At 42.3% G+C, this 14,008-nt stretch overlaps 1 protein-coding gene across 3 annotated transcripts in view; it reads right to left on the bottom strand.

Moving 5' to 3' along the window:
- focad (focadhesin) overlaps positions 1 to 14,008 on the bottom strand; it is a 343,322-nt gene that overhangs the window by 53,903 nt on the left and 275,411 nt on the right. For all 3 annotated transcript variants that reach the window (XM_070881054.1, XM_070881035.1, XM_070881044.1), the window contains 2 exons: positions 4,926 to 5,054; positions 1,973 to 2,088 (listed from right to left, as the gene is read on the bottom strand). In XM_070881054.1, coding sequence (XP_070737155.1) covers positions 1,973 to 2,088; positions 4,926 to 5,054 — 245 coding nt within the window. The remainder of the gene's footprint in view (positions 1 to 1,972; positions 2,089 to 4,925; positions 5,055 to 14,008) is intronic.

The raw sequence follows: 14,008 nt of genomic DNA, 5'->3' as shown, positions 1-14,008 counted from the left end.
TGGAATGTCTCGAACTAGGGGGCACAGGCTCAGAATAAGGCATAGGCCATTTAAGAGGATTGTGAATCTTTGGACTTCTCTGCCCCAGAGGTTTGCAGATGCTTTGAGCATGTTCAGTAAATTGATTTTTGGACTCGAGGAATTAAGGGATATGGAGATCGTGCGGGAAAGTGGAGTTGAGTTCAAGGATCAGCTATGATCTTATTGAATGGCGGAGCAGGCTCGAGGGGCCATACGGCCTACTCCTGTTCCTATTTCTTATACCATTTTATAATATTATTGATAGAAGTTAGATATGTAGATTTTAGACATATTTTTCACAGGAGGAGGGTAACCCAGGAGCATACGGGCAAGCCCTGAACTCACTTTGTGCCATGGTGAGCAGATAAGAATCTGTAGCTGGTACAAAGAACAGCTGATTTCAGAGGGGCAAAATTAAATTACAAAATTCTTTTACATGGTTTCTTAATTCAGAAATACAAGGAACACTAAGTGAGGATAATGTTATATTTCTATTCTATTATAATCATATTTTTAGCATTCTAGTTTCTTCAGTTTTGAAAATATATAGAAGTGACAAAATGGAAACATGCCATTCAATCCAACGAGTCCATGTTGGCGTTTACCCTCCTCGTGAGCAAATAGTTCTAATGACATTACCCACCCTGTTCCCATATCCCTTCAACCCCTTTTCCTTCATTCATTTACAGTAGCAGCAGAGAAGAACTCTCATGCACATTCCGACCAGCAGCTCAATGAAAAAAGATAGTTGTGGAAAGTTGTTGACATCAAGAAGTGATCTGGCGAGAAAACTTTGACTTGTAGACGTAAAGCACACAATAAACAAGACTGTTGCGATCTTGTTTAGATCTGCGCCTATTCTTTCCATTCCTCCTTGATGGAGGGCAGAATAAAAGGATTGGAATCACAATATATCTGTTTTTGTTATGAAAACTCAGCAGTCAGGTTGGAACACAGCTGGAGGTTCCATAAATATATACGCATTATAACAAAAGGAAATGAAATGGAAAAAAAAATCAAAACTTTATATCTTCCATAAATCCATCATGTGGATTCATAGCACAACGCTGGGATTTAGTGTATGTATCAAGCCAACTCTCAGACAAATGGTTCGTTCAAGCTAGCGGCGAGGAAACATTTCCCATCTGAAAATGGCTGTTGTGTAGAATTGGTAAATGTAGGCTGCAGAGCCTGAAGAGATTCCAACAGTGAAAGACGAAGGAAGGGAAGTGATGAGGGTGGGTGGGTGGGAGGAGGGGAGAATGAATGGAAGAATTGAAGTAAAGAGCAAAAGAAAAGAGAGAGATCAAAGGAATCAGAATGAATGGAAAAGCAAGACAACCAGAATAATGAAAGTAATTCAGAAGCCTCAGCCCAGTTATTAGTAGCCACAAACCCATAGCACAAAATTGTTCATTGCAGGATGCAAGTTAATCAATATGACTCAGAGGTCTTAAAGATGGTTGGTATACAAAATCAAAAATGTTTCTCTGAAGTTAGGGTTTAGGCATATTGTCCTTGGGCAGTAATCTAGTGGAGCAGATCCCTGCCTGTAATAGAGCCAATCAAATAAATCGGATGCATTTTATGACAGACAGGTGATCCTCTCTGACAGATTACCACCCTTGCAAAGAAAACACTACACATGGCTAGGTAATGCTCAGTGCTAACAGTGGATGCCTGAGGTTGGAAACTGTTCCTTCATTTGAGCAGCATGATAATGAACCCTACAGCTATAGTCAAAAGAAAGGAAAATTACAAGTGACTTTTCATTTAAGAATACTACCAACATTTTCTGCATGTGTTGTACAGGCTGGATTCATGTAAAAAAAATACAGAACAAAGTTGCATAAGATAGAGAAAGAAAGAGAGAGAGAGAGAGAGAGAGAGAGAGAGAGAGAGAGAGAGAGAGAGAGACAGACAGACAGACAGAGAAAACATCAATACATACGTTAAGGCTGTGCACCAATGGTGGGGCTACCCACATTCCTAAAAACATTGCGGCACTTTGGGATGTCTCAGCCTGGGTAACTGCTACTTCAATGCAATGCTTCTGAATGTCTTCACCTGCAGAAAGGGAAAAAAACACCGTATTAAACATAGAAAATAGGTGCAGGAGCAGGCCATTCGGCCCTTCGAGCCTGCACCACCATTCAATATGATCATGGCTGATCAGTACCCCACTCCTGCCTTCTCTCCATACCTCTTGGATCTCTTTTGCCGTAAGGGCCACATCTAACTCCCTTTTGAATATATCCAACGAACTGGACTCAACAACTTTATGTGGTAGAGAATTCCACAGGTTCACAATTCTCTGAGTGAAAAAGTTTCTACTCATCTCGGTCCTAGATGGCTTACCCCTTACCCTTAGACTGTGACCCCTGGTTCTGGACTTCCCCAACATCAGGAACATTCTTCCTGCATCAAACCTGTCCAATCCCGCCAGAATTTTATATGTTTCTATGTGATCTCCTCATTCTTCTAAATTCCAGTGAATATAAGCCTAGTCGATCCAGTCTTTCTTCATATATCAATCCTGCCATCCCGGGAATCAGTCTGGTGAACCTTCGCTGCACTTCCTCAATAGCAAGAATGTCCTTCCTCAGATGAGACCACCAAAACTGCACACAATACTCAAGGTGTGGTCTCACCAAGGCCCTGTACAACTGCAGGAAGACCGCCCTGCTCCTATACTCAAATCCTCTCGCTATGAAGGTCAACATGCTATTTGCTTTCTTTACTGCCTGCTTTACCTGCATGCCTACTTTCAATGACTCATGTACCATGACTCTCAGGTCTCGTTGCACCTCCCCTTTTACTACTCTGTCACCATTCAGATAATAATCTGCCTTCCTGTTTTTGCCACCAAGGTGGATAACCTCACATTTATACACGTCATACTGCATCTGCCATACATTTGCCCACTCACCTAACCTGTCCAAGTCACCCTGCAGCCTCTTAGCAGCCTCCTCACAGCTCACACTGCCATCCAGCTTAGTGTCATCTGCAAACTTGGAGATATTACATTAAATTTCTTTGTCTAAATCATTAATATATATTGTAAATAACTGGGGGGGTCCCAGAACTGAACCTTACGGTACCCCACTAGTCACCGGCTGCCATTCTGAAAAGGATCCGTTTATTCCGACTCTTTGCTTCCTGTCTGCCAACCAGTTCTTTATCCACGTCAATACATTACCCCTAATACCATATGCCTTAATCTTTCACACTAATCTCTTGTGTGGGACCTTGTCAAAAGCCTTTTGAAAGTCCAAATACACCACATCCACTGGTTCTCCCTTATCCACTCTACTAGTTACATCCTCAAAAAATTCTAGAAGATTTGTCAAGCATGATTTCCCTTTCATAAATCCATGCTGACTTGGACTGATCCTGTCACTGCTTTCCAAATGCGCTGCTATTACATCTTTAATAATTGATTCCAGCATTTTCACCACTACCAGTCAATAATTCCCTGTCTTCTCTTTCCCTCCTTTTTTAAAAAAGTGGGGTTACATTAGCTACCTTCCAGTCCATGAATTTTTGGAAAATGACCACCAATGCATCTACTATTTCTAGGGCCACTTCCTTAAGTACTCTGAGATGCAGACTATTCAGGCTCTGGGGTTTTATCGACCTTCAATCCCATCAATTTCCTTAACACCATTTCCTGACGAATAAGGATTAATAAGTATTAAAGCTGGTGTACTACAGCATGAACACTGCATGGCGCTATTTACTTTAGGATTGGCTGCAGAGTTGGCGAAATATGTAGCTGTTTCCCTACACAATCAGGACAAGATACTGACAAATCTTGATTTCCAAACTTGTTTCCTCAGCTAATTTAAGATGAGGCCACAGCATCGTGAGGGATTGTGATTTCTCACCAATGATTCCTGCATTTTTGAGAACTTAGCAGTGCAGCTTACACAGGAAATAAATTTTACCCCCAAAAAGTTGTGCTGTAGAACTGGCATTTAAAACGACGTAACTAAATAGTAGAGGGAGTTGTAAATCAATGTCACAGTAATTCTATCCCTTACCATAACTATAAAAAAAGGTTCATTTTAATTTACTCCTGCACGCATTAAAAGAGACAGCCTGTTCTTTTACCAGGTCCACTATGTTGAACGCGTGCAACAGCAGGAACTGCCATGGCACAAATCAACAGGATGCCCCGGTACCCACAGAGAGTTCACCTGACAAGAGGGGCTCAGTGTCAAGTCTGACAGGCTGACTACCACATCTGACAAAGAAACTAACCTCAGATGACCTTGGAGTGCTGGACCTCTCATCACTTCAGATATTTTTCAGGACAAGACGCATAAACTTGGCAATGGAGTAATTGATTAGTTGAGACTCGGCTCTGCTGAAAAGCTGAAGTTCTTTTAAAATGAATTTATTAAAGGAATCGTTTGAAGGAATATTCAAATTTAAGCTTCTACAAGTACCATACAATTGAGTATTTGGGGGAAAAAATACACCACCAAAAATACCTTTTAGTTTACAATTACTAGTTAAATTCCCCATTTGGTGGTTGACCTCCCAATCAGAGACCACCATCTTTGTAGCATTTCCAAAATTTCTCACTTCATACAAGGTGTATTGTCCCAATATTCCTCATTGCTTTCAAAGAAGCTGGGAACCAAGACTAGGTGAAGAAATACCATATTTTTTGTACCCAGTCTTAGAAATCCAGCAAAGATCATTGCTCCGATTGAAAGACCAATCATTTTATACTGAGTTTTAAATATAAATGAGATTATTGGGTATTTTCCTCACAATGTAAGGTTAAGGCCCTTGTAGGTGGGCCTTTATCATTGAATTGTTTTTTTTAAACCCTTATGAAATAATGGAACTTTCAAAGAACTGTCTTATAATCAATTACATCTTTTAGAACTTACCAAAATTCAATCTCATAAGTGGAGAGAGGATGGAAGCCCAATTCACAGGGGGATATTGAAAACTGTTCCCACATCCAGCAATAGGCCCCAACAACACCTTCACTAGCTGGGGAGGAATTGACTCAGGACCTGAAAATGAAAGAAAGCGAGATGTGAGAAAACAATATGGTGCTGGTATAGTGTCATAATGTGGAGTATAATAACATAAGAAATAGGAGCAGAAGTAGGCCATCTGGCCCCTCAAGCCTGCTCCACCATTCAGTAAGATCATGGCTGTTCCAATCCTGGCCTCAACTCCATGTCCCCGCCCTCTCCCCATAACCCTGGACTTCCTTATCTTTCAAAAGTCTGTCTATTTCCAATTTTGGATTGCTAACATTTTCTGTTTAAATTGGTGTAGTGGACTGATTGAGAGTTAATTTCTCGTTAATTTAGGCTATTAACTTAGAAATAGCATTAAGAAACCTAACGGCAGTTCAACATGCGGTAGATACAATTTCCCAGTAATAAACTGCAAATTTTCTTACAATCACTTTAATTGTACACTGTGCACATCACAGTGATGCATCAATGACAAAAGGCACGCGAGGTGCCCTGGGTGATGGCTGCTGGCAGGACAAAAACAGACCTCAAACTGAGTAAAAACCCCCAGCCTAAAGCTAAACCATATATATATATATTTCAAAAATATGACAATTTCAAGGCTGTGTGTTAATCTCAGGGTTTAGATCATTATCATAAAATAGTTTAGGGCATCAGTGATCCTCTGATTAAATTGCTGCCTAACAATCATTCTCAGATATCCAAATCTAAACCTCATTCAACTTAATGCTTGCATTCAGTTCCAGATGCCTAATACAGGGTAGTCTCTATATCGAGCTTAAAATCACTCTGAGTGCATCTTGTTGAAACCTATATATAGGGTTGTCCCAGTAAACAGGTTAACGACTATCAGACCCTTTGGAAATACCTGATTTACACAGTGTTCATGCATCACTTAAGAAAAGCCCAAGAGCGCACTTCCATAATCTAAAAAAAAAATCTGTGCACTTGCTAAATCAGAAGCACCATGATAGATGGGTTATGGGGACAGCATGTACCTGCCCTGGAAAAACTCCACTGACTCGCACAAAAGTCAGTGCTTTGGGCTAGTTGGAATCTGATGTGGAGATACCCATGGTTGGATACTGCCTTGTTTAACTTTAGGTAGGTGTTTTAAAAAATGTATTTGTGTCCGTATTTTTTACTGGCTGCAGCTGTTGCTATGGACCAAGAATGTTGGTGCAATCTTCAGTGTCAATGTGTGATGCTGTTCAAATGGCATGCTTGATGACTGTGACACTCTGTCCTGTTGTATCCTCAGCCAGTACTAACTTTTCATAACACTCATCTCAAGATCAGCATCCCAGCTGTGTGAGTGAATGGAGCTGTTCAGAGAAGCAGGCAAACTGCCCAGTAACCCAGATCATAAGTGCAGCTGTGGGTGTGAGCAGACCTGAAATGGGAGTCTCCATGGGAGTGAAAAAGAGTTACAATAACCGACTTATCTTGCAGATACCCGTGGCTTTATTTAGCAAATTAGACAGATGTGGGAGCACCTTATACTAAGAGTACGCCCCCAGGTTTTCCATCTCCTTTGGGTGATGCAACACATTTGTTTGTGGATAATATACGACACAACAGTAAGGTCCCACCCCTAAAATGTTCCAATTACAAGACTTCTCTTATAGGTCAGACTATCAAGGTGAGTACAAATAAGGGAAGCTACCATTAGAAGCGAGAAACAAAAAGAGTGCACAGAGTAAGAAATAGCAAGGTATTAGGTGGGATCAGACAGAGAGAGAATACAAGAATATCTAAGAGAGATTTACAGTGCATGTGTGTAAATGCACGAAGCGTGGTAAATAAAGCTGGTGAGCTGCAAGCGCAAATAGCCACTTACATGATGTTGTGGCAATAATGGAGATCTGGCTCAAAAAAGGGCAGGATTGGGTATTAAATATTCTTGGATATAAGGTGTTCAGGAAATATAGGAAAGGAAATAAAGGAGGTGGTGTGGCAGTATGGCAGTATTGATTGATACCCTGAAGGGATCAAGGACAGAATCTATTTGATTAGAGATAATAAATAATAGAGGTGCCTACATTACATTACTAGGTGTATTCTATAGGACGCCAACCAGTGCGAAGGATATAGAGGAGCAAATTTGCAGAGAAATTACAGAGAGGTGCAAAAACTATAGAGTACTGATAATGGGGAACTTCAACTATCATAATATAGGCTGGGATAGTAATAGTGTAAAGGGCAGAGAGAGGGAAGAATTTATGAAGTGTGTTCATGAGATTTTCTTGATCAGTATGTTTCTGGCCCAACCAGGAAGGCGGCATTGCTGTATCTGGTTCTGGGAAATAAGTTGGGTAAAGTGGAGCAAATGTCAGCTGGGGGACATTTAGGGAACAGTGATCACAGTATCATAAGGTTTAGATTAGCTATGGAAAAGGACACGGAGCAATCTAGAGTAAAAATACTTAATTGGAGGAAGGCCAATTTCAGTGGGTTGAGAACAGCTCTGGCCCAGGTAAATTAGAATCAAAGATTGGCAGGCAAAACTGGAATAGAACTATGGGCCGCCTTTAAAGAGGAGATTTGAGGTACATTCCCACGAGGGGGAAAGTTAGGGCAACCAAAGTCAGAGCTCCCTGAATGACGAAAGAGAGAGTAATATGAAGCAAAAAAAAGAGTGCATATGACAGATGTCAGGTTGAGCATACAAGTGAAATCAGGCTGAATATAGAAAGTTCTGAGGGGATGTGAAAAAGAAAATAAGAGGGGCAAAGAGAGAGTATGAGAATAGATTGGCAGCGAACATAAAAGAGAATTCAGAGAGTTTTCTATAGACATATAAATAGTAAATGGACAGTAAGAGGAGGGTGGGGCTGTGGGGCTGATTAGAGACCAAAAAGGAGAGCTATGCATGGAGGTTGAGGGCATGGTTGAGATACTAAATGAGTACTTTGCATCTGTCTTCACCAGGGAAGAAGATGCTGTCAAAGACATAGAAACATAGAAAATAGGTGCAGGAGTAGGCCATTCGGCCCTTCAAGCCTGCACCGCCATTCAATAAGATCATGGCTGATCATTCTTTCAGTACCCCTTTCCTGCTTTCTCTCCATACCCCTTGATCCCCTTAGCCGTAAGGGCCATATCCTACTCCCTCTTAAATATATCCAATGAACTGGCATCACCAACTCTCTGCGACAGGGAATTCCAACAACTCTGAGTGAAGAAGTTTTTCCTCATCTCAGTCCTAAATGGCGTACCCATTATCCTAAGACTATGTCCCCTGGTTCTGGACTTCCTCAACATTGGGAACATTTTTCCCGTATCTAACCTGTCCAGTCCCGTCAGAATCTTATACCTTTCTATGAGATCCCCTCTCATCCTTCTAAACTCCAGTGAATAAAGGCCCAGTTGATCCAGTCTCTCCTCATATGACAGTCCAGCCATCCCGCGAATCAGTCTGGTGAACCTTCGCAGCACTCCCTCAATAACAAGAACGTCCTTCCTCAGATTAGGAGACCAAAACTGAACACAATATTCCAGGTGAGGCCTCACTAAGGCCCGGTACAACTGCAGTAAGACCTCCCTGCTTCTATACTCAAATCCCCTAGATATGAAGGCTAACATACCATTTGCCTTCTTCACCGCCTGCATGCCAACTTTCAGTGACTGATGAACCATGACACCCAGGTTTCGTTGCACCACCCCTTTTCCTAATCTACCACCATTCAGATAATATTCTGCCTTCATATTTTTGCCCCCAAAATGGATAACCTCACATTTATATATTCAAAAAGGAGTTAGATGAGGTCCTTACTACTAGGGGGATCAAGGGGTATGGCGAGAAAGCAGGAATGGGGTACTGAAGTTGAATGTTCAGCCATGAACTCATTGAATGGCGGTGCAGGCTAGAAGGGCCGAATGGCCTACTCCTGCACCTATTTTCTATGTTTCTATGTTATCCACATTATACTGCATCTGCCATTCATCTGCCCACTCACCTAACCTGTCCAAGTCACCCTGCAGCCTCTTAGTATCCTCCTCACAGCTCACACCGCCACCCAGTTTGGTGTCATCTGCAAACTTGGAGATATTATACTCAATTACTTCATCTAAATCGTTAATGTATATTGTAAAGAGCTGGGGTCCCAGCACTGAGCCCTGCGGCATTCCACGAGTCACTGCCTGCCATTCTGAAAAGGACCCATTTATCCCTACTCTCTGCTTCCTGTCTGCCAACCAGTTCCCTATCCAGTGAAAGAGGTGGTAGTGGAGGTACCTGATGGAATAAAAATTGATAGAGAAAATACTCGAAAGGCTGGCTGTACTTAAAGTAGGATGCTGAGGGAAATTGCAGAGGTACTGGCCATAATCTTCCAATCCTCCTTACATAGAGGAGTGTTGCCAGAGGACTAGAGAATTGCAAATGTTACACTTTTGTTCCTTAATGAGGGATACAGTTGCATTGGAGGCAATTCAGAGAAGGTTCACTATGTTGATTCCCGAGATGAAAACATAGAAACATAGAAATTTGCAGCACAGAAGCAGACCATTTCGTCCCACCGTGCCCGCGCCGGCCGACAAAGAACCACACGGCCCTTGGTCAGCAGCCCTGAAGATTACATATAAACCTATGAACAATGAACAATGGCGGAAAGGGAAAGAGCATCCTGCCCAACCAGTCCGCCTCACACAACTGCGACACCCCCTGCACCGCAACATTTTACACTCCACCCCAACTGGAGCCATGCGATCTCCTGGGAGAGGCCAAAAAAGATCAAAAACCAGGCCAATTGGGGAAAAAAAAATCTTGGAAAATTACTCTCCGACCCATCCTGGCGATCGAAACTAGTCCAGGAGACCACTCTGGCCGTATTAGATTCCCTGCAGTACTTACCATTGTATCTGCGCCAGCCAATAAGAGATTATCCAGCCTAATCCCAATTACCAGCTCTAGGTCCGTAACCCTGTAGGTTACGGAACTTCAAGTGCCCATCCAAGCACCTTTTAAATGTGGTGAGGATTTCTGCCTCTACCACCTTTCCAGGCAGTGAGTTCCAGACCACCACAACCCTCTGCGTGAAGAAACTTCCCCTCAAATCCCCTCTTAGCCTTCCACCAACCACCTTAAACCTCGTAATTGACCCCTCCACCAAGGGAAATAGGCCCTTGCTATCCACTATATCCAGGCACCTCGAAATTTTATACACTTCAATGAGGTCTCCCCTCAGCCTCCTTTGTTCCAAGGAGAACAAACCCAGCATATTCAATCCGGCATCATAGCTAAGATTCAACATTCCAGGCAGCATCTTCGTAAATCTCCTCTGCACCCTCTCCAGTGTAATCACATCCTTCCTATAATATGGCGACCAGAACTGCATGCAGTATTCCAGCTGTGGCCTAACCAGTGTATTATACAATTTAAGCATAACCTCCCTGCTCTTGTATTCTATGCCTCGGCCAATAAAGGCAAGCATTCCGTATGCCTTCTTAACCACCTGGCCTGCTACTTTCAGGGATCTGTGGACAAGCACTCCAAGGTCCCTTTGTTCATCTACACTTCTAAGTGGCCTACCGTTTAATGTGTATACCCTTTCCTTATTAGCCCTCCCAAAGTGCATTACCTCACCGAATTAAATTCCATTTGCCACTGCTCTGCCCACCTGACCAGTAGATTGATATCCTCCTGCAGCCCATGACTTTCCTCTTCATTATCAACCTCACAGCCAATTTTAGTGTCATCTGCAAACTTCTTAATCATACTCCCTATATTCAAATCTAGATCATTGACGTATACCACAATACTGAGAGGACCCAGTACTGAGCCCTGCAGAACCCCACTGGAAACATCCTTCCAATCACAAAAACATCCATCAACCATTATCCTTTGTTTCCTACCTCTAAGCCAATTTTGGATCCAATTTGCCACTTTGCCTTGGATCCCATGGGCTTTAACCTTTGTGACCAGTCTGTCATGTGGGACCAAAAGCTTTGCTAAACTCCACATACACTACATCGTACACACTACCCTCATCGAGCCTCCTGGTTACCTCCTCAAAAAATTCAATCTGGTTAGTGAAACACGATCTTCCCTTCACAAATCTGTGCTGACTGCCCCGATTAATCCTTGCCTTTCTAAATGTAGATTTATCCTGACCTTCAGGATTTTTTCCAATACTATTCCCACCACTGAGGTTAGGCTGACAGGCCTGTAATTACTCGGCCTATCTCTTTCTCCCTTCTTAAGCAAAAGGTACCACATTAGCAGGGTTGACTTATGAAGAAAGGTTGAGTAGATTGAGCCTATACTCATTGGAGTTTAGAAGAATGAGAGGTGATCTTATTGAAACATATAAGATAATGAGGGGGCTCGACAAGGTAGATGCAGAGAAGATGTTTCCACTCATAGGGGAACTAGGGGGCATAGTTTCAGAATAAGGGGTCGCCCATTTAAAACTGAGATGAGGAGGAATTTCTTCTCTGAGGGATGGAAATCTGTGGGATTCTCTGTCCAAGAGAGTTGTAGAGGCTGGGTCATTGAATAGATTTAAGGTGAAGATAGACAGATCTTTGAGCGATAAGGGAGTAAAGGATTATGTGGAGTGGGCAGGGAAGTGGCGCTGAGCCCATGATCAGATCAACCATGATCTTATTGATTGGCAGAGCAGGCTCGAGGGACCAAATGGCTTACTCCTGCTCCTATTTCTTATGTTCTTATGTTCAAAAAAGAATGCAAGGATAAACCCAGCAAATACAAGTCAGTCAGTTTATCTTCAGTAGTGGGGAAGGTTTTAGAAACGATAATCAGGGACAAAATTAAAAAGCACTTGGACATGTGTGGATTAAAGGCAAATCGTGTTTAACTTAAATTGTTTTTTGATGAGGTAACAGAGAGAGTTGATGAGGGCAATGCGGTTGACGTAGTGTACATGGACTTCCAAAAGTGTTTGATAACGTGCCATATAATAGGTTTGCCAGCAAAGATGATGCCCATGGAATAAAAAGGATAGTGGCAGCATGGATACAAAATTGTCTAAATGACAGGAAAGAGAGAGTAGTGGTGAGCGGTTGTTTTTAGGACTGGAGGAAGGTATACAGTAGCGTTAGTCAGTGGTCAGTACTCGAACCACTGCTTTTCCTGATATATATTAGTGACTTGGACTTGGGTGTGCAGGGCGCAATTTCAAAATGTGCAGATGTCACAAAACATGGAAGTATAGTGAGCAGTGAGGAGGATAGTGATAGACTTCAAGAAGACAGACTGGTTGGTGAAATGGGCGGACACGTGGCAAGTGAAATTTAACGTGAAGTGATGCATTTTGATAGGAAGAACTAGGAGAGGCACAATCCTAAAGTGAGTGCATGAACAGAGAGACCTGGGGGTATATGTGCACAAATCGCGGAAGGTGGCAGCGTAGATTGAGAAAGCGGTTAAAAAAAGCAGATGGTATCCTGGCCATAAATAGAGGCATAGAGTTCTATAGCTAGGGAGTTATGATGAACTTTTATAAAACACTGGTTGGCCTCAACTGGAGTATTGTGTCCAATTCTGCGCAGTGCACTTTAGAAAGGATGTGAAGGCCTTAGAAAGAGTGCAGAAAAGATTTACAAGAATGATTCCAGGAATGAGGGACTTTAGTTACGTGGATAGACTGGAGAAGCTGGGTTGTTCCCCTTAGAGCAGAGAAGGTTAAGAGGAGATTTGATAAAGTTGTTCAAAAGCATGATGAATCTGGACAGAGCAGATAGAGATAAACTGTTCCCATTGGTGGAAGGGTCGAGAACCAGAGAACATAAATTTAAGGTGATTGGCAAAAGAACCAAAGGTGACATGAGAAAAAACATTTTTACGCAGCGAGTGGTTAGGATCCGGAATGCACTGCCTGATAAAGTAGTGGAGGCAGATTCAATAATAGCTTTCAAAAGGGAACTGGATAAAATACTTGGAGAAAAAATTGCAGGGATCTGGGTAAAGAGCGGGGGATTGGTACTAACTGGATTGCTCTTCGAAAGAGTCGGCGCAGGCTCGATGGGCCGAACGGCCTCCTTCTGTGCTGTGCTATTCTATGATTCTATGAAACGCGGTAGCCATTTTGCACACAGCAATATTCTACAACTCACAATGAGATAACTGATCAATTAACCTGTTTTCAGTAGTGCTGTTGAAGGGATGAATGTTGGCCAGGACAATCCCTGCTCTTGTTCAAATAGTGCCTGGGATCTTCAATTTCCAGCTGAACCACCACAACAGACAAACGTGGCCTCAGTTTAACAGTTCATCTGAGGTCCAGCACCTCCAACAATGCAGCACACCCTCAATACTGCGCCTTGCCTTTGTTTTCAAATCTTAAAGTGGAGCTTAAGCACACAACCTTGTGTTCTCTCCACAGACACTGCCTGATATGCTGAGTGTCTCGAGCAATTTCTGCATTTACAACTTTCAGCACCTGCAGTTTTTTTTGCATTTATTTTGATATTGCCAATGGTTTGTTCAGATTTAAATGCTTAAGACTGTCAGCACCCCTGGGACCAGAAGCTTAAAAAGAAGAATTACTAAGTAGATAATGAGGTCTGAACTGTTGAACCTTCTTGAGAGAATGCCACGCTTACGTTCCGAGGGTACTTTTAGCTGAAGCCAATTATATTAGGTTTCAGTTGCACTGTTACATGTGCCATCATAAGCTTTAAAAAAAATAAATCAATACTGCGACACAAGGCAGTCTAAGGTCTGTTAATTTCAAGCTTTTGCCAGTTCAGACGAAGGGTCATCGATCTGAAACGTTAACTCTGACTCTCTCCACAGATGCTGCCTGACCCGCTGAGATTCCAGTATCCACAGTATTTTGCTTTTGTTTCAATTCGAACCTAATTGGATAAAACAGAATTCTTCTTGGTAGTGCTAAAAAGTTACGGCTTTGCATTGTGCTAAGTGTTCTAGTTTTGTTTTGTATTAGGACTTCGAGATATGAGAATTGAACAAGATCTGTTCACATCAAAATTCTACTTTGCGGCACGCATTTTAA

The sequence above is a fragment of the Pristiophorus japonicus genome, chromosome 1 (assembly GCF_044704955.1).
Source record: "Pristiophorus japonicus isolate sPriJap1 chromosome 1, sPriJap1.hap1, whole genome shotgun sequence".
Classification (NCBI taxonomy): domain Eukaryota; kingdom Metazoa; phylum Chordata; class Chondrichthyes; family Pristiophoridae; genus Pristiophorus; species Pristiophorus japonicus.
Note: the sequence above shows the minus strand (reverse complement) of the source record. Positions and strands in the feature narration are given on the sequence as shown.